The following is a 25533-nucleotide window of genomic DNA, read 5'->3' on the forward strand; positions in this document are numbered from 1 at the left end:
AGGGCCGGATGAGAGATTGAGGGAGCGGCATCTCATTACCATAGAACTTGGGGTCCCGTCTTTTTAAAAAAGCTTATGTTGACGGGGGTTTTCTGTATGGGGATGTCTCCGGACCCTTGGTCCCGCCATAATCGACATGCTTAGCGTTACAGCTTACACGAGAGAAACGCCTCGCGGCCGGACGCTTTGGTGCGGCCCGTTGCAGTGGCACCCGGGAGGCTCGGCTCAGAGTCCAAACAAGCTGGAAATTGGACCATGGTGAACTTCAGGTTAAGGGGAACCGTAAAACCAAGTCGATTTCGGGAACTCCTCCGGGTTCATGACAGTGTAAACTCCAAAAGAGATATAGCCAGGGGTAAACCGCCATGTGGCTTGCCAGCCGGTCTCCGGTGACGGCTCGGGTGGCGGCCAATCACCAGGAACGACAGGGGAAGCTAAGCTAGGGAATGCTTAGCTTGCAAATAGCCTCAAGCAACCTCACATAGCCAGTTGAGAAATGCCAAAGAGTGAAGTGCCAAGCAGAGAAACAGCGGCGCCGAATGCCACTGCATGTCATTTCATGCACGCACCGCTTGACGCCAGGAAAAGGGTCGAGGTGCAATACTATTGGCTGCGTTACGTGGACTCGGATGCTCGGCAAGGTGTCTGTTGAACGACATAAATCTACCTGAATCTTCATGATAAGATAGGAAGCTTGCAAAATGAACCAGACATGGTTGAAAAGATTCATAACCACGGTCACAGTTGTGGTGCCCCTTGCTAGACTCTTATTGCCTCGATATGATCGGTTTTATGTGGAAATGTTCAGAATATCATTCTTGGCAATTTTAGAAAAACATCTGCGCTTTAAGAGTATTCTGAAGACTGGTTAGAGACCTCATGTCTCATAACATGGTGCTAAGCATATGCCCCCCCCCCCCCCCCCCTTCCCCGTGGATTTAACTCCAGATCTGCACGAACAACCCCAAGCGAGCGAGGCCGAGACCAACAAACTGCCGAGTATGTCAGTCTAGACAAAGACAGTTGTGGATTTCTTCGGCGGGGTTTCCATCTAGCTGGGACGTGTTTTTGCTTTTTCTACGTGCTAAGCTAGCTTTCGTTCTTAGTCTAGACGACCGAGCTCGCTCACTACCACTTTGGGATTTAGCGTCGACTAGTTCTCGGCTGATTTGGGTTTCTGAGGAGTTTTAAGCGATGTCGAGTCCATACGAATGGCCATGCCGGTTTAGGTGGGAGCATGATGACTGCGAACCAAGCCGAAGTCGGGGTTTGGTTGAAGAGGATGCGAAGTTGGATGGTCTAAGTAGTGGCAGCACAAGATGGCGACTACTTGTTTAGTCATGGAAGCACAAACCACCCAAGACTCTTCATCAATCATTTTTTTTCTTTTTTCTGGATGCAACAATTCTATCAACGTGTCTGCCTAAGATACTAGCACCTCAAGACTCTTGTTAGTTGCAAGTCAACTCTGTTACCTCGTTGTTGTGCCTCTTCTGTTGAGTACAGACAACTTGAGATATGTATGCTTAGCCAATAAATGGAGGATGTTGTTCACATCGTAGTAAAAACACCTGAGGAAAAGTATCATGAAGCTTCTGGGTTTTTGTAGAATATCTATATTAGAGCCTGCCGTACCAATAACGGGACTATAAATAGCGGGAATGCATTCCCACATCCCGGGCCAAGTTCCAACTGCAGATCAGACCATAACAGTGGACCAAGTACTGTAACCGAAGGAAAAAAGAAAAAAAGACAGTGGCACAATCCTACATCAACCTCCCCTACGTCACGAAACCCACCGAAACCATCTCCGCACCGGTGTCCGAAATCCGTCCCGTCCCCGGCATCGGCAACTCCCGCTTCCGCCATAACAGTCGGCCCCAATCCCCCGAATCTGACACCATAAACATTACAAAACAAAGCTAAAGCAGGCAACCAGCAAACGGCTGCTGCACCCACCAATCCGACTGAGACACACAACCACCTACTGAAGGCGGAAAGGAAAAGACGGAGGTTCAGGCACCAGCAATCTACAAAAAAAATGAATCCATCAACACGCCGCTCGTTAACCCCCTTCCTCCTCTCTCTCACCACCCGTCCAAACTACCACCAACACCACCACCACCACCACCACTACCGCGCATTCACCACAACTCCAATCCCACGCAAATCAAACATGCCTCCGCCGCCCCCGAACCCCCCTTTATCATACACCACCTCGTCCGCCCTGAACCCATACCTAGTCCCCTACCACCCCCTCAACCCCTCCGCCACAACGGACCCGCGCGACCTGGTCACCCACCGCCTGGCCGTCGGCGCGGCGGTCCTCAACCTCTCGTCGACGCCGCACCGGATCCTGGTCCTCCAGCGCTCTGCCAAAGAAAAGGCGCTTCCGCACTGCTGGGAGGTACCCGGCGGCGCCGCCGAGTCCGTGGACGGCAACCTCGTCGCGTCCTCGATGCGCGAGCTGTGGGAGGAAACGGGCCTGCGCGCCGCCAGGGTTAAAGGTCTCGTGGGCAGTTACAAGTGGTCCGGTTTCGGCCCCAGCGTCGACGCCCCCGCTGTCCCCGGCGATCAGGCGTTAGCTCTCCCCGGAGGCGGCGTCGGTATTGCAGGCGAACCGTCCGATGCCGGGGTTGAAACTACGGCGGCGGCGGGAGGCGGCGGCGCGGAAGAGAGATCGCCCGAGGCCGCCAAGGGCCGCGACGCGTGGCGCAAGTTTACGTATCTTGTGGAGGTCGAGGCGAACGGGGAGGACGGCGAGCCAAAGGTGCTGATCGACCCCGAGGAGCACGATGCGTTCGTCTGGGCTACGGAGGAGGAGGTGCGTGCGGATCGGGCTGGCGATGTCAAGTTCAAGTGGACTTCGGAACATCAGAAGAGGGATCTCTTGAAGGCGTTGGAGATGGCCAAGAAGCTTTAGGTGCCGTGTGTGAATAGCATAAGTTTTGAAGATTCGAGTTGGAGTCGTTCTAACGTGTAATACATATATGGTTCCCGTTACTTCAGCTTCTATTCTTTCACGGTATTACTGAGATTCATTGGTTTGTTAGTGATAAGCATGCTCTTGGTCACACGGGTGGTTCGAATGGGGTGACATGTATCATTTAAACGGGGCTTGTAACATTCAAACGGACCAGGGCTGTGCCTGGCGTACTACCCGTATTCAATGTCTTCACAGACCAGCTCTCACTTCTTCTTGGAACCCTTTCCACCGCGACCTCCCTTCCCCTGCTGGCCCTTGGCTCCGGCAGCACCTCCCGTACCGCCAGCCATCATCACCCTGACCTTGCCCACAGGAACGCAGTTGAAAGCCTCCTCGGCCTTGAGCGCCTTAATCAGCTCAACCTCCCGAGGCCACATCCTCTCCTTATCCTGAGCTCGCTCATCAATGGCACCCTTCTTCGAAGAGTCTCCCTTCCACTTCTCAAACACTTCCTTGACCGCCTTGCCCTTCTTCACCGCACCCGGCTGGAGCTTGGCCTTGTACTTGAACTTGCCCATGGCATTCCAAGGCGCGCAGACGGGAATGGCCTCCAGAATCTCATCTCCAGGGAGAGGCGTGCCAACGAGGTTGTCCAGCAGCGTCATCTTGCCCATCTCTTCGGCGTCAAGCACCTCGACACCCTCCTCGTTCATCAGCCGGCGAATCTCTTCGTGCTCGGCAATCTCCTTCTGCTGGCGCTGGTGCTGTGCTCTACGACGCTCTTTCTGAGCTGCTAGTTCCGCTTCTCTCTGTGCCTTGTTTTGCGCCTCGGCTTCAGCTCTTTGCTTGCCGCGCGCAGAGCCGTACAACGCCTCGGCCGCTTCTCTGTCCTCTTCATCTTGGTACTTGTACTTGGCCGCAATCTTCTTTGCCTTGCCCTTTTGGCCTCGTTTGGCAGGTCGCTGCTTGTCGGTAGCTGCGGTGCTGGCTTGGGAGCTGGGAACAGCACCAGGCTCCGCGGGCGTAGAAGTTCCAGTGGCATCTTCTTCCTCTCCCTCTTCCTCTTCCTCCTCTTTCTCTTCTTCAGATGATTTCGCAGGTTCGTTTGCAGAGGTTTCATCCGCTTCGTCAGCCTTGTCTTCGTTGAGTTTGAGCTTCTCCACCTCATCGGTTGGCGGCTCCTCGGATGCGAGCTTTTCCTCAGATTCGTCTTGCCCGTGTTGCCCAAGGCTCTGAAGAGGATTGTCTCGAGGCTTCTCGTCCTCTTGATCGTCGTCAGAGCCGATATCAGAAGCGTCGTCCACCTCATCATCCTTAGTTTGGGCGGCGTCCGCTCCAGAACCCTGAGCGGCGCTGTCTGATGCCGAGGCCGGGGTAGCAAAACCGTCGTACAGTCTGTGCTTCACATGCCTTGCCTTGCTTTCCTCGCTGATCTTAAACATGATACCAATGCCCAACAACAGTTGGGCAGGAGGCAAGAAGTTCTTCTGGCCACGGACCATGAAGCTTCCGGTGGGGAGATACTCTCCTGTCGGTGCGGACTTGGACACCTGGTCGGCCTTCACCCACCAGGCACCCATGCCAGCCTTGGAGTCCCATGCGCTCGAGCTGCAGACAGCAAGCGTACCAGCCTGCGCCAATGTTGAAGGTGGAATTGGCGCGTCAGGGTCACTTGGTGTGTTCTTAATAATGACCGTGGCGGCGCCATGCATGTCCGCATGAACATAGACATCGCCCTTACGAAGGTAACGCTTATACAGCATTTCGTTCTGTTGAGCGTCCTTGCCACCAAGAACAAGGTATCCGTCGGATGAAATAAACCAAATAAACTTCTCAAACCAGATCTGCTTGCGAGTAAGATGCAGTACCGCCTTCTCTTGCTTCAAGCCCTTCTTCAACTCGGCTTGGATCTTTTGCTCGGCGTTCTTCAGGGCAACCTGCGACTGCTGAACGGTTTTTTCCTCCTTCTTAGCTGCACTCCGCTTCTGCTCATAGTACTCTCTTGCGTTGGCCCAAGGTGATAATCCAATGTTGACATCCACCTCCAAGCTCTTAGTTGTCTTCTGCTTGTTGTCGGAATTTTCATCCTCGCTGTCCGACGCGTCTGAGTCGGTCTCATAGTTCGAGTCATCATCTTCGATATCTTCGTTTTCGCCAAGCAACAGAGTGACCATGTTGTCCGCAAGGTTAAGAGGCAGTTTAATAATCTCGGCGACAGGATTATTGCGCTTCTGCTCTCGCTCAATTAGTTTGCTGATGTCGACCCAGTCCATGCCCTGCTGAAGGAGACCATTGACAGCATCCATAGCTTCTTGGACACGCTCAACGTTGGTCTCGATAGCCGTGGCTTTCTGCACATTGAGCGACTGGGCCTCCTGCAGGCCTTCAATACGCTTTGCCTGGTCCGTTCTGGCTGCATCGAGCTTCTTCTTTGCTGCTGCCTCTCGTTCGGAGAGTCTCGACTCAAGCTTCTGGCCCTCCAGCGACGAGAAGAACTCATCTACTGTCTTGTTGAAAGTGTCGAATTCGAGGACCTTGATCGAAGAATCATTTGCATATTTGTTAGGCAAGAAAGGGTGGAAATCTTCGTATAGCAGATTCGAACGCTTCGTTTCCTCCCCTTCCTGTGTTGATGACTCCTGTTCCTGATTCCTGTACTTTGCAAAAATGTAGCCTTTGGCATTGGCAGAACTTGTAGCGTCCTGGACAATGCTTCGTGCCTCTGTCAAAGCTGTTAAAAGGCCGTCCAACAAGGTCTCGTTTTCCAGGATTTCAGCGGGCTTCTTGTTGCCGTCGAAACCCGTAGTCTTGAAAGAATGATCCACCAGGATAGGGGGCAGTTCCGTGATCGTGGTCGCAAGACTTCTCCTCAACTCGTCTCCCGGCTTCGCCTTGTTCTTCTTGCCCGCCGCGGCTGCCGCTGCGCTCTTCTCCACCGAGGCCTTGAGCGCATCTCGTATTCTCTCTTTTGTCAGAGGTGGAACGCCATTAAAGTTTTGTCGATTCTCAAGCGAGTATGTCAGTCCGACCCTTTGTGGCTCCTGACCTTCGCCTTCGGGAACGTTTCGCAGCAGTGTGATAATCTTGAGGTCGGCGTCGGTCAAAATGACGTTTCCGCTCTGCGCGAGGTGATTTGTCAGTCATGCCAACGTCGGTTTTTCTACGGCGGAGTACACTCACAGCAAAGAATTCGAGAAACAAGCGGTACTGGCCGTCACTAAACTGGAACTCGAGGATTCTGTCAGTTCCGATCTGTGAGACCTGGGTCAATCTCCTCGTCTTAAGGAACTTGCGCAGCCTTGTGACGAAGGCCGAGGGGGCCGCAGCTGTCGTGCGCGTAAAATCTGTAAGATGGCATCGAAATCCCGAGTCGATGATGAGCTGTTTCTTGTTGTCGGGCTTCGCAAACTTGAGAAGCAGAATCTTGGAAGAGAGGTCGTACACGTTGGCCAGTCGCAAGGTCACAAGATTCTCCTGAAGCTCGTGAGCGATGACTTTGACGTCTATGGAGGAAAATCTTTGTTTCATGACTGCGATGGTGGCTGATAGCAGTCTTGTAGAGGATATGGCAGTTTGGCGCCAGGTGTTTCGTGAGAGCTTTCGGTGTAGATGTGTGCCAACAGAGTCATTGAGGGGCAGATTCTGTGAGGTGAATGAATAATCGCGGGGCAGCTGTGGCTGAGATGTGGAGCGCCACGATGACGTCACGTGCCACTGTCGTCTGTTCTCATTGAAGCGGGTTATTGTTGAAGAGATGGATTTTGAAGTTTGTTTGGTAATTCAGTTCAGTCTATTTGAACAGCAGAGTTTATATCAAAAACTTTACAAAGGTCGTTGTTATCTTATAAACCCATCAGCAACAGCCTGTAGCTTTGTCTTGATGATTGGGTCGATGACGCAGATCGAGCTCCACGCCATCGTCCAAGCTGTCAATGTCATTGTACGTTGGAGCTTGACAAGCTGGTGACAGTTGACAGCTCAGCGAACAAAGGAGGAATAACGACGAAAAAACGTAGCCTCGAGCGGCCCGCGGCCTGGCGTACTCAAATGTCTAACTAATTTAGCGGGTGGCAGCGGCGACGGTTCGCCTTCATCATGTTGGAGTTTTCTTTGTCATCATGAGGCCCCAACGCAACAACATTCCATCGGAATGCGCATCTCAGGGCAACAGTTTACGAAAGGCTAGGGCCACGATTAAAAGCTTAAGATGCATCACAACTTTCTCAAGCCCAGTACGAAGAGTCCATTGTCTGAAAACCTCGTGCCGCCTGGGCTGCATATTCGGCCACTTGCAACCTATGGGCGAGCCTCAAAAACCAACCGCTGAGACCGAATGCCTTATTGCAAGTTCTCTCATATTGTAACTCGGCCGTTATGGAACGCCGAGGTGTCCGCGGGCACCTTCGGATGGGATGTATCGGTTTCCTATTGATTGACGTGCCGGTGGGCTGCGAAGCTATTTGGAGATAGCTACCAAGTGCAGGTGCAACTTGCCCAGGTACTGTCAAGTCACTAGCTGCTGGCAGCAACCGCCATACAACTTCTTGTAAGTCCAACTGTTATTATTCGATAGTGACGACAACCCCGGCACCTGTGTCTGCAATCAATATCGTAAATGTCTGTAGAGTTTTTTTTCGACTTCAGTTGCCTTCCAATCGGGTTTCATCTTAACCAGAGGGTTTGCGCGATGGGATCCTTGTCAAATGAAGTCCCTGTTCTTGTCAAGAATTTCTTGTGTGAATGCCGCGAACTTGCTCGTTGGACTGACAACACCAATCAGTGGAAATTTGAGGATGGGAAGCAGTCTTCATGTGATTCAACAACAGACTGTAATCCCGCAACTTTCAGCGCTTCTGGTAGATACTTCTTCTCGGCGCAGATGGCTCAGTGCCGAAGAGGTGGCTTCCCCATGCGGCTAGAGCGGGAGCCGGGACTATTTCTGTCGTCAGGGCAACCATGGATATGTCAAGGGAGTACCCGTGCGTCCCGAAAAAGTTCGTCTGGTCCTGTGCCGTGGCGGAAAACCTTCAAAGTAAATCAAGGTCGATGGGAATCGACGAGGACAGGGTGATCAACTGGTTATCAACAACTCCAGCCTCCCCAGACAAGGGCGAGGACAGTCCTGCGACGATGAAGACACTCTGGACCATTCGGTTTGATTCAGGGGAAATGGGGAAGCCGACGGTCAGCCTCCATCCATGGTTTGTTGATAAGCCCCCACTCGGGTGGTGCAGCAGCGGGGGTCCCGAAGGCCAAACATCTTGGGCTGGCCTTGGGTTGCGCGCTGGGCCACGTCTCCCTGGAAAAAGCAAAGTTGCCAGCCAGCCTCGTTTGGCATGTGTGACCGCCGACTTGCATAAGTTGTACGGTGGTTGCAGACCGACAGTCCAATGGATGGATTCCACGATGCTGACGGCCCAGTATTCCAACTCCGTATTGGTAGGGGAAAAATACTAACTGCTGATTTTCAGCAGGCCTCATCAGCAGCCGCCGGCCTGAAAAAAAGAGGGTCGAGGGCCGGATGAAGCTGGAGGTGGTTGGGGTAGCTGTGCGGGCTGACCAATGGAGTGCCCAGTTTGGCGCGGTCAGGCAATTCAAGCCATGCAGACAGTCGATAGCGGGCAATTTGGGCCATAGGCGAAACGATGATCTTCGTACCCAGCCACCCCGTCCATTGTTTTGTTGTAGTGAGTGTGTCAAAACAAACTGCCCGATGTGATGGGCAGCGACCAGGCCGGATAGGTCAGGGTGCAGATGCAGCGCTGAACGTTGCAGCTGGAGACATTGGACCGCGGCCTCTTGTCTTAGCGTCTGTCATCGTGTCTCTCATCTGGCCTCATGGCCGAGCATAAGTGACACGGTCACTGATTGGCGGAAGCTAAGCTTGTGGCGCCCATCACGGCATCCCAATGGCCCATCGGCGAGGCGGCAGGCTGTGGACCTGGAAATTTGTAGGTTCTGGTTCTGGCCCAGTCTCGCCGCGAGAATCCGGGGGGCCCCTATTTTGGTCCAAGGTCCCAGTTTCTCTGCTTCTGCATCGCTCGATTTGCCATCAGGGCCAGCCCGGCCACGGGAGGTTGGGGTAATTCAGTTGCTGATGAACGGGAAAGCCTGCAATCTTTGGTGTAGGGAAGGACCCAGACACAAGCGAGAACCAAGATGGTGAATTGGTCGGATTTCAGCAGTTCGCCAGGGCAATCAATGCTAGACGACCCACTGTCGGAGCTTGCGTGAGCAGCGGGGAGAAGCGAATTGGTGCTGATTCCTGACGGCGTTATTGACGTACAGGGCGGCGCGACTCGTTCCCTTCTTTTTTTTTTTTTTTTTTTTTTTTGAGGCCAGCTCTGTGGAAGCTCTAGCTCGACCTAAGGTGTTGAGTTGGCAGCGCCATCTTGCAGAAAGGCTGCTGCAAAGCTGACTCAAAGGTCGGCAATTGCATGACTATGATCCATTGAGCCAATTGGTCTTGTATCGCAGTTGTTGGGCTGCCAATGGCTTTAGGCGCCGTAAGGGAAAAGGCAGCTGCTGGTAAGAGAGAATGAGATGTGAGGGCCGACCAGAAGGAAGTCACTGACAATGAGCAATGGCGAGGATCAGCAAACGACAAGCAAGGTGAGACGGAAGGTGCATCTGGTACGTACCTGAATGGTCACATTGAAATGAGGACGGGATCCCGTACCTGCCTTTCCCGAGAAGGGTACCTGACTTGGGAGACACGGAGAGACCTTCAAGGTCGGGGAAAGAGCTTTGGAGACCTCAGAAGCAAGGCGCTCATTTTTGCTCTTACCCAGAGATATTCCAAGGCGTGCCAGGGCGTCAGAGCTTCAAGCTGCAGCAGTACAGAGCTCGACCCCGGCCAGTCTCCACTTAGTCTGTCCCGGACTAATCCTGTTCAAGCTGGAATAAACAATGGAATATCCACTGCTGCAAGTAACGGGAGCCAATGTAAACATTTCCCCCAACACATGCGCCATTGAACCAGCTTGACCACGGCAGGAAAGGCCGGCCATCTGTGCTCAATCTCGTACCTGTGGCCCTGACACTCACACAGACGATACTCTCAGCCCAAAATCTCCTCTCACATATTGATATCCATCTTCTTATTTTCAGCAGTCAAGACACAGGCAAGCCAATCCCAAATCCACACACACACGCCATCCATTCCGACCATCCACACCAAACGAATTCAGTGTGTAGTCCGTCCCACATCCACCAGTACTACGACACCGGTACGGTACTGCCTCGTACACTCACACACACACACATACACACTCCCAAGATCGCTCCCTGTTTGTCGAGACATCCCAGAAGATACACCCCCTTGCCCCGGCAACCTCACAGCCTTCAGTTTCTGCATCTCACTCACTGCTCCGTCCAACCATCTCTCCCCCAGCCCCCCGTCTTCAAAACCCAATCCGCATCGCACATCTTGCCTGACCCTCTTCTCCCTCCTTCTTCCCTCTCTCCCCATCCATCACCAAAGCTTCAAGCCATCTTTCTGCCCAAAGCTTGCCTCGCAGGTTTCTCTGTTCCTCCAATTCCAAAGCAGAAGAGAAATAGCAAAAGAAGCGCGTGTCACTTCAACGACCGGCTTCTTCCCTCTTTCCCCTTCTCCTTTGTTTTTTAGGAAAACAAAGCAAGAGGATACTCTTCTTTGCCTTCCTACTCTCAGGAACGCTTAGAAGAAGCTCCTCTCTGCGCCCTCAAGGCCGCCAATCTGGATTTTGAAGCTCGTATCCCCGTCCCCTTCAGCGTCTTCCCCTCCACCTACAAGGAGAGCGAGACACAAACCCAGACCCAGACAGTCACCGAAACTCATCAGGAGCTTGAGATCAAGCTTCCTCAAAAGCCAGAGAAGCCCGGACGGGAAGGTCAATACTCTTCTTCGTTCACTGCCACTGCCGAACAACTTCCTCCCAGGAAAGACCAGCGCTTTGAAGAAGAGGTCCGTATCGAAGAACATTACCACCACCACCGTCCCGGTCCCAGTGTCCAGCAAGAGTCCCACCACCACCACCACCACCACAACCACGAGGACTTCCGGTACGTCTATTCTTTCTTTTGTCTCGGGATTTCTCTGTCTAGAGTCATATCCTCTTGTTTTTTGTTCTCTACCCCAATCCTCGATTCCCTCATGTTGTCTGGGTGCCTCGGAGGAAAGAGGAGGGGCATCAATGGCATGGCCATTATTCCATCCTCTTCTTTCCAGACACCCCCCCCCCCCCCCCCCCCCCCCAAAACAACAACAATACACAAAACCCACCCGCGTCACCGCCTCACCACCCTCCCCCCCACCACCCCTGGCTCTCTCTGCCTTTCCCGACCACCCCTTCCCTGTCCCCAGCCGCGGAATCGCCTCAGCGCAGGCCCCGGTATTTTGCCAAATTTCCCTCCTCCTTGCCCATTACGAACCGCCAGCCATGGACCCTGGGCGCCTCCTCCCGGCCCCCCTAGTCCCTAGTTGGCCAAGTAACAACATGTCACACCCCAAACATGTTCACTGGAGCAAAAAAAGCTTCCCCATCAAGCTTCCTCCCCCCCCCATATCCTCATCCATCCCATCAAAACATTCAACTGACCTCTCTTTCCTTTCCTTCTCTCCAGCCCTGTTCCCCAGTTCCAAACTCAAGAGTTCCACGACACTCGTGTTCAAGTCGACACCCGTCATCACGAGCACCTGGTAAACCCGATTGATACAATCGAACGCCAGTACCGTCAACGCGTCCAGCCTATCTACCACCGCGAAGAGGTCACCGTCGAGCAGCGTCCCTTCCCTGCTCACTCCCACCACTCTCACCACTCTCACTCCCACGTCGACGAATACACCGTCGACGCCCGCTCTGAGCGCCCCCGCCCTCAGCAGTACAAGGAGACCATTAAGGTCACCGAAGAAACCGTTGAACCTTCTCACGTTTCTCCCCCCAAGCACAAGTCCAAGATGGGTTACTACGACGAGGATGGTAAGTCAAAAAGCATCCCCTCCCATCTGAGCTTACACCCCCAAGCTCGGTTGGCCCCCTGTTGATTGTTTACTTGGCTTTACGTGTGTGTTTCGGTTGTGCGGCGTGCTCTCTCCCCCACTCTATGGACCGAGACTGAGGTGTTGTTCGCACCAGGCCACTATCACTCTTTCCGCCACGGCCTCCACAAGCTGGCTGACAAGATTGCTCACCCTCATAAAGGCCGCGCCGACAGCTACGAGATCACTGAGATCCGTGAGCACCGCTCCTCTGCCCCCCGCCGCTCCTCCGGTGCCGCCTCTGGCAGCTCTCACCTCCCCAACACCGTCACCATCCCCTGCCACCACATCCGCCTCGGCGACTTCTTGATGCTCCAGGGCCGTCCCTGCCAGGTCATCAAGATCTCCACCTCCGCCGCCACCGGCCAGTACCGCTACCTCGGTGTCGACCTCTTCACCAAGCAGCTTCATGAGGAGTCTTCCTTCATCTCCAACCCCGCCCCCAGCGTCGTCGTCCAGACCATGCTTGGCCCCGTCTTCAAGCAGTACCGCGTCCTCGACCTCGCTGATGGCCACATCACCGCCATGACCGAGACCGGTGACGTCAAGCAGGGCCTGCCTGTCATTGACCAGTCCAACCTCTGGAGCCGTCTGACCAACGCCTTCGAGTCTGGCCGTGGCAGCGTCCGCGCTCTCGTCCTGAACGACAACGGCCGCGAGCTCGCCGTCGACGTCAAGGTTATCCACGGCTCTCGTCTGTAAGCGTGTCGTGTTTTGTTATGTCTTGGATTTATTGGGATCTAGCAACATGTACGAACTACAGATGAATCAATGTAATGGAGAAATGTGAAGTCGAAATTGGACAAAAATCTCGCGGATAAAGGATCAACGGAGTTAGTCTTTTACGTAGATAAGGTAGCTCTGTATATGATCTGTTATCCATCCATACGTCAATGTCCTTGTGATGTGATGTCGAAAAGTCGACTCTGAAGTGATGTTGTGTCTAGTGTGGCTCTTGTAGCGCCACCAAGTTGGGCATTTCGCCGAACCCAACGCCACACCCGTGCAGCCTACTGCTTTGCTTAACGGGGACGTCAGTCAGCTGGTTGCGCACAGGACTTTGTGTTATGGGCACAGGCGTTTGGCTACATGAAGTGTCTAACATGATTCAACACTAATTTCATTCCTGTTCAGGTTGGACTAACAGTCAGGTCATCCATCATCAACTTCAAACATGGTCACCCTCACTTCAGCGGACAACATTTCTCCAACGGCACTACGACCTCGCGATAGACGACCTCCGCGAACCGCGTATCACCGTAGTCATCATCGCGGCCAAAGTCGAAACACAGGCATTTGCGGATAGCCTCGTACAAGGCGCCGCCGAGGTCCTCTCCAATCCAGGCCTTCATCGTGTTCTGCGTAGTGTTCATCCACAGCCATGCGCTCAAGAACGTCGTCATTTCGTTGGGTTGTCCGTCCGGACCGAGCGACTCGGCCCACGACGGCTGGTTTTCGAGTGTATCGCCGTTGAAGAGCTCCAGGAGTACTACACCCAATAGGAGCAGCGACGTTTTGGCGTTCCATGTCTTGGTGTGCTTTGCGCTGGTCGTGGTGCAGATGTCGCGGGCGCTTCGGGCGAAGTACGGTCCCAGTGGCTGCGTCTGCGCCTTCTTGTCGCTCGCCGCGCCGGGTGAGATTAGAAAAATATCGGTTTTGGCTGGTTCTGTCGGCACCCAGGCTGATGTGGCGAGGCTGAGGAGTGTCAGGGCAAATCGAAGGCCAATGTATAGGCGGTTGTAGCGCATGGCTGTTGCCCGGAGAAAGGCATCTATGGATTGCGGCTCGAGGGGGCTTTGATCTAGGGATTCTGGTTGCAGGATAATTCTTTTTCCTGCGCTTACTGGTAAAATGTTTCTGTGGCTTTCGCTCGTTTTGGTTTCTGTTGCTAGTTTGCATATGTCCACCGGATTTCCTGTTTCGGTGTTGTCATTAGGGACTGTGGATGTCGGCTTTGTGGCCGCATCGCCAAATCGCACTTTGGAGGCATCTAAAGTGCAAATACTGGATGTTGGGGTTTCGCTTTGACGTGCGTTAACCTTGTCCGGTTATCATCTCCTCGGAGCTAAACTCACCTCTCTGGAGCAGTACTGAGACTGGAGTTGTCAGTGAGGACCACAGTGGTGCCCGATACACTCCGGTTGAGACTTGAGATCGAGCTTCCGTTCGAGACGGATTTATGTAGAGAAGGTGCTGGGTTGGATACTGGCGCTGGCCTTGGTTTCTGTAACTTTCTGCTCATACGCTTAAGTATTGATCTCCGTGGGGGAGCAGAACAGGGGGGGCCTGATATGGATAAGGTCGTAAAAGCCAGAGCAGCGACGCTCTTTTCGCTTGCTGTAATTGACACCGATTGTATTTGCTTCTTGATAATCATCTGTTCTCTCATATCGCCAACTGCTTCAATATTGATCGTTGGAGTCGGTTGCTCGACCAAACTATCCGGCTTGGATTCTGTGGCAACGAACGACTCGATATGTAATTTCAACTGCTTCCTTTTCGTCTCAGTTTCAAAAAGAACGTCAAAAAATCCAAGATTGGCCCGTTTGATGGGTTTTAGTGTAGTCGGGTTGATGGTAATGCCAACCGTATGGTCTATCGAACAACAGCAATGCCATTGCTGGGACAGACACTCATAAAATGTAAGTGCTTGGTTGTGCAAGTCTGTAAACGAGAAGTTCAGCTTCTGTACAGCCTGCCTGGTCACACCTGAAGCTCGATCAAAGAAAGTATGTAATTCGTCGTTGATGTTCGTGATGCGCTCCAACAGACGGTCCTTTTCGCTGCTGAAACTGGTTTGTAGGCGATAGATCTCGCTTTCGATGCTGGTGGAGTCTAAGTGATATAACTATCAATCATATCAGCAACAAGGCCCGGAATGCTCCTGAAATTTAAGATGCCCTAAATGCCTTACGCGACTTCACACGCAATGCTTACCTGATCGAGTGGGAGTAGCTTTTGTAGGTCAACGATAGCCTCATTAAGGTCCCCTAGATTACTCATGAACCACCGATGTTCTGATCCCAGGAGGCGTTGCCGCAACCCATACTGGACACTGGCGTCATGCCAGAGGGTTGACTGCGGGTTCCGCAAGAGACTTTCGTACTCGCTGTCTGAAATATCCAAGGGTCCAAGAAGACGCTGCAAAACTTGTGAGTAGGCAACCTCCTGTGTCTCTATGGCAGAGGTGAAGTTATCGAATGCCGCCTCGAATTGCCACCACGATTTGGCCTTCTTGAGGATGCCTTTGAGGTCCTTGGCGGCATCGCAGAGGATGGGAAACCCGCCGAGGACAACTCCAGCAATCTCAAAGCCCGACATTGCGCTGTTCTTTATCAGTTAAAGGGCTCCTCGGAATGAAACAGCGACGCGCCAGCGGCATGAATAAGAAGGTGCGAAGTTGGAATGACCAGCGGGGTTTGCCTGATGTGGAGGAGGTTACGATGAGCTGAGCCTTGCGGCTGCATGAGCTGAATGTGTCTCATTGGTTCATACACTCGCAAGCTGAGCCATTTGAAGTGAGGGGTTGCCCAATCTGAGAGGATAAGATATGGCAGGCAGCCTTGTACTCTTACCTGTACCATACACAGCATCAACTCGCAACTTCAACCTCAGAGCCGAATGATGAGTGCCTCTGAGAGTGCACCGCCTGTTACTGGCATCCAGGCAAAAAGGGACGGACATCATACTCCCAATATTAGCATATCATCTCAGTCGCACGCCTGTAATGCCGCTTTCGATAGGTTGCGCCAAAGTATACCCAACTCCGCATATCGTGGCTTAGAAAACGCAGTCGCCGATGAGGTAGGGAGGTTCAAAATATGGGCGGCAAACATCGGTGCTCTACAGGATGCAAAGTCCGCGAGTTCGTTAGACTCAAGATTGAAAACATCCGACCGTATGCGACAATTTGTCTCATCCGATCTAACTCGTCTGAAAGATGTCCTTGATAGAGGTGCGTTCCAGCGGTATCTCGATGTGTGTGGCTACAAGAATACAAACTGACTGGAAGCGCCCTGAAGCTGCTGGTATAATTTCAGGAGATTTACCAAACAGGACGAGCCAACCATTAGTCTCAGAGGAGGATGTGGCCACGCGATCCGTCGAAATCGTCTTTAGAAGTGACGCTGGAAACATTATGGGTGATGAAAGTTCGACGTCAGACACGACCGAACTAGCTCAGCTGTTTCTGAACATTCAGTCATGCATCACACACCTCTTTACTCTATCAACTCTGATCCGAAAAGACCGGCCCCGCGGTCGCATAGGACGACAAAGACCACAGGACTCGGTGCCAGATCCCGGACCTGATATCGTCAACGCTCGAGATAAGTTTCCAAAACTTAAGCAAAGACCATGGCTCGCAGAAAGGATAGGTACATGGGTAAGCAAGCAGAGAGACTACGTTCGTTACCGGCAAGACCACCGAAAGAAGATGTCACGATCCAATAAGGACGCATCGGACGAGACTCGATCCACCCGTGCTACAACGAAAGCGACCACTTATAACGACCCCTCCAGTGGGCAAGAGGCTATGAATTCAAATTCCATAAGTGCTAGAGAAGGAAGTTTTACCAGTGTCGCCACGTCATTTGCTACTACTGCTGCTGGCGACATGGCTTCTGGTCGCCGGATCCCAAATCTGACAGACATGTGGCTCGATGGTGTTAAGTTGGGCTATAACCAGAATATCGAATGCCCGTTTTGCCGTACCATTCAGATAATAGAGAACAGGAATCAATGGAAGTAAGTATCTCCTTTGCGATCCTGGCGAATATTGCAGGTATTGTTTAGGAAAACTAAAGAGTCATCTAGACGACACGTCTATCAAGACATTCAAATGTATGTCTGCACCTTTGAGAAGTGCGAAGCAGAGCCCTTTGCGTCCTCTCATGAGTGGTTTAAGCACGAGATGGAAAATCATCGACAAGAATGGAAGTGTTATCTGTGTCATGTCGAATGTAATACTGAATCCGCGCTTGAGGGACATTTTGGCTCGAAACATTCTGGACTTCTGTCGTCGGCACAGATGCGTGTGATGGCAAAGGCCTCCAAAAAGGCACTCACGAACTTTGATAAGAATGCTTGTCCACTATGTGACAACTGGAAGCCTTCACCAACTGGCAAGGATAACACCAGGAAATTTCGATCCCATCTTGCCAAACACCTTCAAGAGATCGCCCGGGAGGCATTGCCTCTGGCCATCGAAGGTCTTGAGGTCAGAGAAACTGATAGCGATGGCGACTCATTATCAAGCGAAAATGATGATCAGACAACTGAAAAAACTAAGGACGCTCCTGAAGTAACCTGGATCCCGTTTGGAAGGTTTCGTTTTGAGGAAAACGGTAGATGTCTTGTATCTGGATACGACGGGACCAGTTTCTGCCAGGCCGAATTCGACAACCCGTATGAGCTTGAGAATCACTGGAAAACTGAGCATCTACGAGATGCTGCCGCCTCAATTATTGCATGCCAGGACTGCGCACGTAAGATGGTCGGGTTGTGGTGTACCAACTGTCCCGAGAGGAACACCTCCGATCAATGGTACTACGCAACCTCCAACAAAAATATACAGATAAAGCCGTCACATTATCAGTCATTGTTAGGTAAAGTTGAGCAGAGGCTTAGGATTAATGAGCGGCTTGCAGCGGAAGCCAGAAGTAGAAAATCAGACGCTACAAATTTGGCAGAGCCTTATCTTCCGGCCGTCGAAGGTGGACAACATGAGCCAGAAGAAACATACCAACAGCTCTCTTTTAGCAGAGAGATGGATTTAAGCCAACAGTACACGGCCTATGAAGCCAAACAAAAGGCGGAAACCGACGCTCAAGGGAATATAATATCTCCCCAACCACAGCCATCTTCAATGCAGAGCCAAGGTGGCACTGAAGAATCTTCTCTGACAAAGGGGAAACATACAGCTGATATTGGTAAAGACTTCGTTGCATATAATCTGTCGCCACAGCTTGCCTCCCCATCAGATCGGCAGGGGAAGAAGATAGAGAAGGGCAGCGAGGATGATGCCTCAGAGGAAGACATTTCAAAAGCTCATTCAGACAGAAGTCCCATCGATGATTTCTGGGGGTTTTCATTAGGCAAAAAAGGAAAGAAGAAGAGTATAAGGAACGTTCTGCCTGAGGAGGAGCATCAAAAAACATCACAAGAAGAACTAACTTCCGATGAAATTTGGGCTCTATGGGGTACAAAAGCCAGGAAGAACAAGAAGACACTTTCCAAGGAAATAGACCGGGCGCACCACGAAGCTGAAGTAGCCATGGGTACCAAGGAACAAAAGACTGCACAAACAGCGGATGAAAACCACAAGGGCTCCTTGACTCTTGGTGTCACTAACCGCCAAGATACCAATGAGAGTGGCATTTCTCAAGATCATCCTGTATACAGGGATGCCACCCCACAAGCCGATGAACACTTCCACTCTCTGCCCGATAACAGCAGAGAGCACAGTAAAGAGGATAAACAAACCATTTGGGTTTGGTATTGTAGTAATTGCAGGGTCGGGCCTTTCAACATTTATAGGGACCACGCATGCCCGTCCTGCTATCACTGGCGCTGCAACGATTGCGACGTGCAGCAAGTACTTATAAGTCGACGAACTTCAAGAGAACATTTTGAAGCCAAAGAGAACGCTGATCAACACAAGAGGCCCTCCAGTTTCGACTTCCAGTCCCTAGAGTACAGCGACGACGGCTCAGTGCACCCTTTGATGCTTCATGGCTCATATCCTTTCCCTCCTCTTGTTAATACTAGCTCACAAAAGCCATCTGAGGAAACGACAAGAGACTTGTCTACCAGAAGTCCAATCATGTCAGCCGCGAGCCCTCCCCTCACTCATCAAGAACCAATCGAACGCCGCCCATCATCTCGTGATACTTCTTACGACCCATTTGGCACCCCGATGAACATTGCAGCTCGCGCTCGCCAGCGTTCAATAGGACGCCGTCGGGAAGCACGTTTCAATAAAGAAAAGGATCGTACAAAGTCACGATATCAGGGTGGCCAGGTCTCGATGGATGTGCAATCTCCAGACCAGGAGGAAACAGCTGAAGTAGAAAGAAACGCCGACGAAGACGAGAGCTCTCGTCGGGGTCGTGATCGCTTTCGTGAGCGTTTGGTTCGGACTACTCCGATTCCGCAAACAAGTATGCGCAATGAAAGCCCTCTTGTAAGCGATTATCTCGACTACGGCACAGATGAAGTAGAAGATGGCAATTATCATCCTCACCCTCTTTAAGCAGCCCCCGCGACATTGGCGACAGAGGTCATCTCCAGGGGATACATAAACGATGGAATCAAAGAAGAGTCTATCGAAGGTTATGTAGAAGTCAGGCGTCGATGAAGATAAGGTGGGGGTTGGAGTTCGTCTCGGTGATGATGGTAATTAAGAACCATGCACGCAACCGCCCCAGCGCCGTGCACGGAGATAAGTTTGATATAAGAAGTCGGGGCAGTATAGATGCTTGTGGTGTAATTACGGCAAGCATATGTTGGTATATAACTAAGAGCTCTGATTAAACGACTTATACCCGCTAAATTCTGGTAAATGCCCTTCTGACATGATAAAAGTAGACCTTGCAATGCCAGAGGACCAGCCCCTCTCTGGCCGATCTGATAATCTAGCGAAGCCGGTAGCTAGTAGCAGCGAATAGTGCCCAATTTCAGCTAATTACAGGACAATTACAAACTCAAAAGACCGATCTTTCTGAATGTTGTAGCTACATTGATACCTTGGGACTGGGAAGAGTGGAGAAGCCGGCGTTCGGCTTTGTGGGTCAGTGGTCCGTCCCGAAATCCCGGCCATTACCCCTTCAGTCAGCCGGAACCCTGTTATCTGCAAAGAAGATTTGAGTCTCACGTTACATGTCTTGCATAAGGCTTTCTTATCTTACATAGCGCATCGAAACTCATCTCTTATTTAGTAAGTGTCATCTCAAAATCATATCCGCGCAAAGAACCACTACATCTCCTCCACGGACCAAGGACCTTCTTGTTTCCGGCATCTTTACGTGGGAACCATCACCGTGGCCTTGCAAAGCAAAGTCGTCTTCATGAACATACCCCTGCATCTCAAATTGCGTGCTTCTGCAGCCGATTAGGTTCATGTCGCAACATACAACAAAAGTGGCTGGGTATTACGGCAACAGAAGTCAAAGTCCCCCAAAAAAGACCGCATCATGTGAGGACCCTTTGGGCGAGATCCATAAGAGGAGAGAACCTTGATGGGCCAACTACGTAGCACTTCTGTAGTGCCTCGTGTGTCAAATGGGGTTGCGTGACTAGGCATCGTAGGCAGCTAATCCCTGCCGAAAGCCCCCTCCATCTTATCGCTGTTTGGTTGCCCACCAAAACTGAACCCCCTCCAACTGATAAGGTACCCCGGGAAGCTTGAACTTGCGCAAGCCATGGGGGTCCGTCGACCTTCCTTACCTTGCCTACCTCCATTAGCAACAGGCCGCACACCTGCTCTCTCTGGCATTCTCGGTATCAGGCGGAACAAAAGTTTGGAATGGAGGAGGGGGCTACTACTACTGTGTGTGCTTATGTGTGTGCTGTTATGTTTACGAATCGCGTGCCTTTGTCTTAAATACCGAGCATCCGTCCCCCCTCCCCTTCTCCAGGAACGTTGGAAACGCTAAAGCTTTGTTTCCTCCGCTGAATTGCGTGATTGTGTGTTTGGACTGTTGAAACCCGTCCCGCTTGCCCCCATCGCCATTCTCTTGCTGCCCGCTGACTGACACCCGTCGCACATTGCTCAAGTGAAATATCCTGACAAGAGAAACTGAGGCCATCAAGGTATCTTGTGAAGATGGGTGCTCAAACGTCCAGGACTGCCGCCGACATCTCGAGCGAAAAGGAGCTCCTTGAGCGCCTTCGCCGATTCCAGGTTACGGATGAAGAGTTCGTCAACGTGGGAGGCTCGGGTGAGGACGAGAAGAGCGGCCTCAAACTGCTCCGCGAACCCGAGGGCCTTCCCGTTCATCAAACGCAGTCATGGCAGTCCCGATTCCTGTCTGATCCCAAGAACAAGTAGGTAGACATCTTAACCCTGGGAACTGTTGCAACTTTCCCGCCTGGGATCCTCGTCTAACACGAAATGGCAGGCTCGCCCTCACAGCCCTCAGCACCGCTGACCCGCGAGCCGTCCTGACGTCGACCTCGGCGAAGCTCGCCGACCCCCAGATCTTCAACGTCAAGATCCCCTTCGAAGGCGGCCCCATCACGAACCAGCGCTCGTCGGGCCGATGCTGGCTCTTTGCTTCCACAAACACCTTCCGCGTCGCCCTCATGAAGCGCTACAACCTCGACTCCTTTGAGCTCTCCCAATCATACCTCTTCTTCTGGGACAAGCTCGAAAAGGCAAACTACTTCCTCGAGCAGATCATCGACACGGCGGGCGAGGACCTCGAGGGCAGACTCGTCCAGGCGCTGCTGGGAGACATCGTCAGCGACGGCGGGCAGTGGGACATGGTGTACAACCTCGTGCAGAAGTACGGCCTGGTCCCGCAGGCGCTGTACCCGGACAGTTGGAACGCCATGAACTCGGGCGTGCTCAACTCCATCGTCAAGACGAAGCTGCGCGAGTACGCGCTGATCCTGCGGGCGCAGATCCGCTCCGGCGAGGCGACGGCCCAGACGCTGTCGTCGACCAAGGAGAAGATGGTCAGGGAGATCCTGAGCATCCTGACCCTCACGCTCGGCCCGCCGCCGAACCCGCGCGAGGAGTTCACGTGGTCGTACCTCGACAGGAACGGCAAGGCGCACGAGCTGACGACGACGCCGGCGGCGTTCGCCAAGGACATATACTCCTCCGAGTTCCGCATCACGTCCGCCGTCATCGAGGGCATGGTCTCGCTCGTCCACGACCCCCGCCACGAGCCCCTGACGCTCCTGACCGTCGACAGGCTCGGCAACATCGTCGGCGGCCGTGGCGTCACCTACGTCAACGTGGACATTGACACGCTCAAGTCGGCATGCGTTTCCATGCTCAAGGCCGGCCTGCCGATATTCTTCGGCTCGGACGTCGGCAAGTTCAGCAACAGCGCCTCCGGGATCATGGACCTCGACCTGATCGACTACGAACTCGGCTTCGGCGTCTCGACGCTGGGCATGGACAAGGCGAGCAGGCTGAGGACGGGCGAGAGCGCCATGACGCACGCCATGGTGCTGACGGCGGTCCACCTCGACTCGGAGGGCAGGAGCGTGCGCTGGAGGGTGCAGAACAGCTGGGGCGAGGGCGCGGGCGACAAGGGCTGGTTCGTCATGAGCGACGCGTGGATGGACGAGTTCGTGTACCAGGCCGTCGTCGACCCCCGCTTCCTCAGCAAGGAGGTCAAGGCCGTCATCGGTACGGAGCCGACTGTGCTTCCGTTGTGGGACCCCATGGGCAGTCTGGCGTAGACGCGGGCGTCGCGTATGCGTGTATTGCTGGTGTGGGATCGCAAGTGTGTTGTAGAACGTATCCTTTCTACGTATGATATGATTGTGGATGATTTGGAAATATTACAGCAAGCAGCGAATCAATTTAGTACGTTTTTATTTTACATTTTATATTGACTTCTTTTCACGTTAATGTCAGTGTCGTTTGTCGACCCTTCCCTATCTACCGGTGTCCTTGTTACTTTCACTTCATCCAAGGTGAATATGATTCTTTTGAACGGGTTGATGATTTGCTTGTTATGTACTCTGTACGACACGTTGCTCATCCACTCGAGTCTGGACCGGCACGGTGCCAGACGCAATATCCACGCTACGGATTGCGCCAACACATACATACCTACACCTCAGCGCCATAATGCAGTACCAACCGCCTCACCTCCGCCCCGCGACGTTCAAAGAAAACAGTGGTTCCGAGAGCCTTCCCCCGAAACGGATGCCTTCCGGTGGCCGACGAGAAACCCCGGGGTTCCCCGCCCACCGAGCATTTGCAAGGCCCCACTTTGTCCGAAGCAGGTTTTTTGCTCACCGGGAAAGAAAGGCCAGTTCCATGTCAATTTCCCTTGCTGGTGGGGGGGTTTCGGTCCCGCGAAGGAGTAAGCTGCCAAGGACGGAAGGTTTGTTTTGCCCTTTTTCCGGTGGACTAGAACGCCCCGAGATCCACGGGCGTTGTTGGCCTCAAAGTCAAAGTGAGGCTGGGCCTTTTTTTTCTTAGTTTTTTTTTTTTTTCCTTTCCCTTGTCATCCGGCATCCTACAAGGGTTCTGTTGAGTTTGGTGGGTTTATTTGTTAGCGGCGAAAGGATCAAGGCTGTGTCTCGACAGAGACCGGAACTCCGTCTGTTGCAAACGTTACGTTTTGGCAACGTCGAGATGAGATGGGAATGCCATACTGACTGACCCTCCTCGCATTTGGAACACAGCATCAATAAGGTCTAGCTCACCGTTTAAAATAAAACCGTCAGTGAGCTGGACCATAGTGGTGGCACGTGGGACGACGGACTGTGTCTAAGCAGCAACTAGACCTGTCACGCGGCTCGATCCAGCACCGTCTCAACGGTGTGCATTAGTGCCCAGGCTGACTTCTAGGCTGCCTGTCCAAAACAGCCAGCTGGATTCGAGCCGCTGTTTGACACGGAAGTTGGGGCACTAAACCGGCGGTTGGCCGTGGGGTTGTTCAACCCAGTATGCTGCAAGGCTTGTTGCAGTTGCCTGTGGGTGAGAGAGGTTGCTGGCCTCAGTTCAGATGGCGTGGCGGTAGAACTCTTGGCCCTGCGCAGTCTGTGTGGGATATTGCTCATTTCTACCGTGGTGAGCTCTGGTCGGGCTCGCTCATTTTCCCTTCAAGTCTTTCCCTTCAGATAAGTAAAGGTATCTTTTCGTACCAGTTCGTCCACATGCTGCCCAAAGACCCGCCATTGCCGGCCGATCATGGATGATAGTTTAGTAGATCAGAATGCAAGAACAGAGATTTTCTAACATTCCACACCATAATACTGTCAAAAATGGGCATTGTCAGAGCAGATCATTAATCGTGGGCCTGCAAGTCGGAACATCGAACTCGGTGAGTATCTTGGAACGGCTGTGCCCGACAGACCGGGCGAGAACCCAATGCTATTATTTGGTGGGTTGGGAATTGTCGAAGCCGGGGGATCCCAGTCTTGGGCTTCGCAGAGACGGGGCTTTGTTGACGGCCTTCTGGGAACGTCCCAGCCCAACTACCAACGAGTCCACGGTAAGAATGCATACTATGTAGATGAGATTAGGTCATCGTGCAAGGGGGAGATACAAGCACGGATGAGGAAATCCCAGGATGAAAATCGAGCGCACTGCTGGGTGTGAAGCGTAGATGGGAAGAATTTTAGACGCTAGCCTCGCTAAGGCTATGTCTCTCAGCAAGGCTGTTTGGCGAGGCAGATGATATAGGGATGCTCCTTGTCTACCGGATGCAATGATGGGCGATGCGTCGGAACCTTTCTCGATTGAGCATTCTTGTCTTATTGAAAAGGCAGCCATGCCCATGCATCTGCGCCCTCTCACCGCGCACAACTGGGGCGATCTGGTAGACGTTGCACTTGCTGCCCACTTCATGCTGCTTGCAAAGATGAGGGAAATACTTTCAAGTATCAGGCGATGGCTACGTGTAGCTCAGCCATGGCGGTGAGCGTGCGCGATCGAGTCTGTTCAAGTCACACTGAACTTGTTGGGGCTCTAAGATCGACCCAATTATCCCCACGCGGCAGTTACGGGTAGGAGGTGTAAGAGCATGCGGAAAAGTTCTCGAGTCACGATAGCCGTGGGCGGGAAGATGCAAGACATTGCTTATTTGACCATATGGTTTGCAGGGTGGCGTGGTCCATCAACAAATGCCATTCTCCCTAGCTGTAGAGGGTTGCGTTGCAGAACAGGAAGAAGCTGGCTGTGGACGCAGTTGCGTAGAGTCCCTGTGTGACCTCTAGGGCGATTCTGAATGATTGTGGCGGACGTTGTGCTGGAGGTGGATGGGTGGGGCAGGCAGCTGCCGTCGTCTCCGCCATCCAGTCACATTGGCTATTAGTGATGGTATTTGTCGTCGGAATAACTCAATTAACGGACGGGCGGAGGATTCTAGAGTTTTCGAAACCGCGTCCCACACTTATGCAATGGTTGGCGGCCGTATCGTCGAGGGTCGTCGAGGTTTGACAGCCCGTCAGACTAGGCAAAGACGCACAACAGACGGGCAGCCACAGTAGGCCGGCAAACCAGAGATGCGGGTGGAGGTTGGGTCGAATTGGGCTCAGATATCTTCTCTCGAAAAGGCAGATGAAGCGTTGGATGGAGACACCATAGGGGACGGACCCAACATGCAGGGATATGGGGCGTCTCATCCTGACCATCCCATCCACGACGACATCCACTGGAACATGGACAAGCCTGGAGTTAAAGTCGGGCTGTTGTTAGTGAAGCGGGGGCAGCCAAGAGGGTACGGCAGGAAACGATTGTCTGGTTGGATTAGATTTGGGAACAAACGGACTGCAATGAATTGGAACCGATATTGCTGACTGCCTTGGTGCTTGAGGGTCGATGCAATTTGAATGTTGATGTTCTTTTTTTTTTTTTTTTTTTTCCCTCTTTTCTTGGTCTTGCCAATGCTTGTTG

The 25533-nt window shown here is 52.6% G+C and overlaps 7 protein-coding genes across 7 annotated transcripts; 4 read left to right on the top strand and 3 right to left on the bottom strand.

Moving 5' to 3' along the window:
* Window positions 1-2041: 2041 nt before the first annotated feature.
* CTRU02_207532 (nudix domain protein) lies at window positions 2042-2923 on the top strand (the record flags this gene model as incomplete). The annotated part of the gene is made up of 1 exon (XM_036719085.1): window positions 2042-2923. One exon carries the CDS (start codon window positions 2042-2044, stop codon window positions 2921-2923), a length of 882 nt encoding a protein of 293 aa, XP_036588792.1.
* Window positions 2924-3189: 266 nt separating this feature from the next.
* CTRU02_207533 (DUF814 domain-containing protein) lies at window positions 3190-6454 on the bottom strand (the record flags this gene model as incomplete). Its single annotated transcript, XM_036719084.1, has 2 exons — window positions 3190-6045; window positions 6107-6454. 2 exons carry the CDS (start codon window positions 6452-6454, stop codon window positions 3190-3192), a joined length of 3204 nt encoding a protein of 1067 aa, XP_036588791.1.
* A 1632-nt stretch (window positions 6455-8086) lies between these two features.
* On the bottom strand, window positions 8087-8407 carry CTRU02_207534 (uncharacterized protein; the record flags this gene model as incomplete). The annotated part of the gene is made up of 1 exon (XM_036719083.1): window positions 8087-8407. One exon carries the CDS (start codon window positions 8405-8407, stop codon window positions 8087-8089), a length of 321 nt encoding a protein of 106 aa, XP_036588790.1.
* Window positions 8408-9502: 1095 nt separating this feature from the next.
* Window positions 9503-12647, top strand: CTRU02_207535 (woronin body major protein; the record flags this gene model as incomplete). Its single annotated transcript, XM_070204912.1, has 4 exons — window positions 9503-9538; window positions 10554-10969; window positions 11531-11886; window positions 12043-12647. 4 exons carry the CDS (start codon window positions 9503-9505, stop codon window positions 12645-12647), a joined length of 1413 nt encoding a protein of 470 aa, XP_070061445.1.
* Window positions 12648-13129: 482 nt separating this feature from the next.
* Window positions 13130-15266, bottom strand: CTRU02_207536 (uncharacterized protein; the record flags this gene model as incomplete). Its single annotated transcript, XM_036719081.1, has 3 exons — window positions 13130-13967; window positions 14021-14793; window positions 14883-15266. The coding sequence occupies 3 exons, from the start codon at window positions 15264-15266 to the stop codon at window positions 13130-13132; spliced, it is 1995 nt and encodes a 664-aa protein (XP_036588788.1).
* A 303-nt stretch (window positions 15267-15569) lies between these two features.
* On the top strand, window positions 15570-16695 carry CTRU02_207537 (uncharacterized protein; the record flags this gene model as incomplete). The annotated part of the gene is made up of 2 exons (XM_070204913.1): window positions 15570-15900; window positions 15971-16695. 2 exons carry the CDS (start codon window positions 15570-15572, stop codon window positions 16693-16695), a joined length of 1056 nt encoding a protein of 351 aa, XP_070061446.1.
* A 4074-nt stretch (window positions 16696-20769) lies between these two features.
* CTRU02_207538 (peptidase C1-like family protein) lies at window positions 20770-22361 on the top strand (the record flags this gene model as incomplete). Its single annotated transcript, XM_036719079.1, has 2 exons — window positions 20770-20990; window positions 21065-22361. 2 exons carry the CDS (start codon window positions 20770-20772, stop codon window positions 22359-22361), a joined length of 1518 nt encoding a protein of 505 aa, XP_036588786.1.
* Between the last annotated feature and the right edge of the window lie 3172 nt (window positions 22362-25533).

This window comes from Colletotrichum truncatum (genome assembly GCF_014235925.2).
Source record: "Colletotrichum truncatum strain CMES1059 chromosome Unknown Contig_0004, whole genome shotgun sequence".
Lineage (NCBI taxonomy): Eukaryota > Fungi > Ascomycota > Sordariomycetes > Glomerellales > Glomerellaceae > Colletotrichum > Colletotrichum truncatum.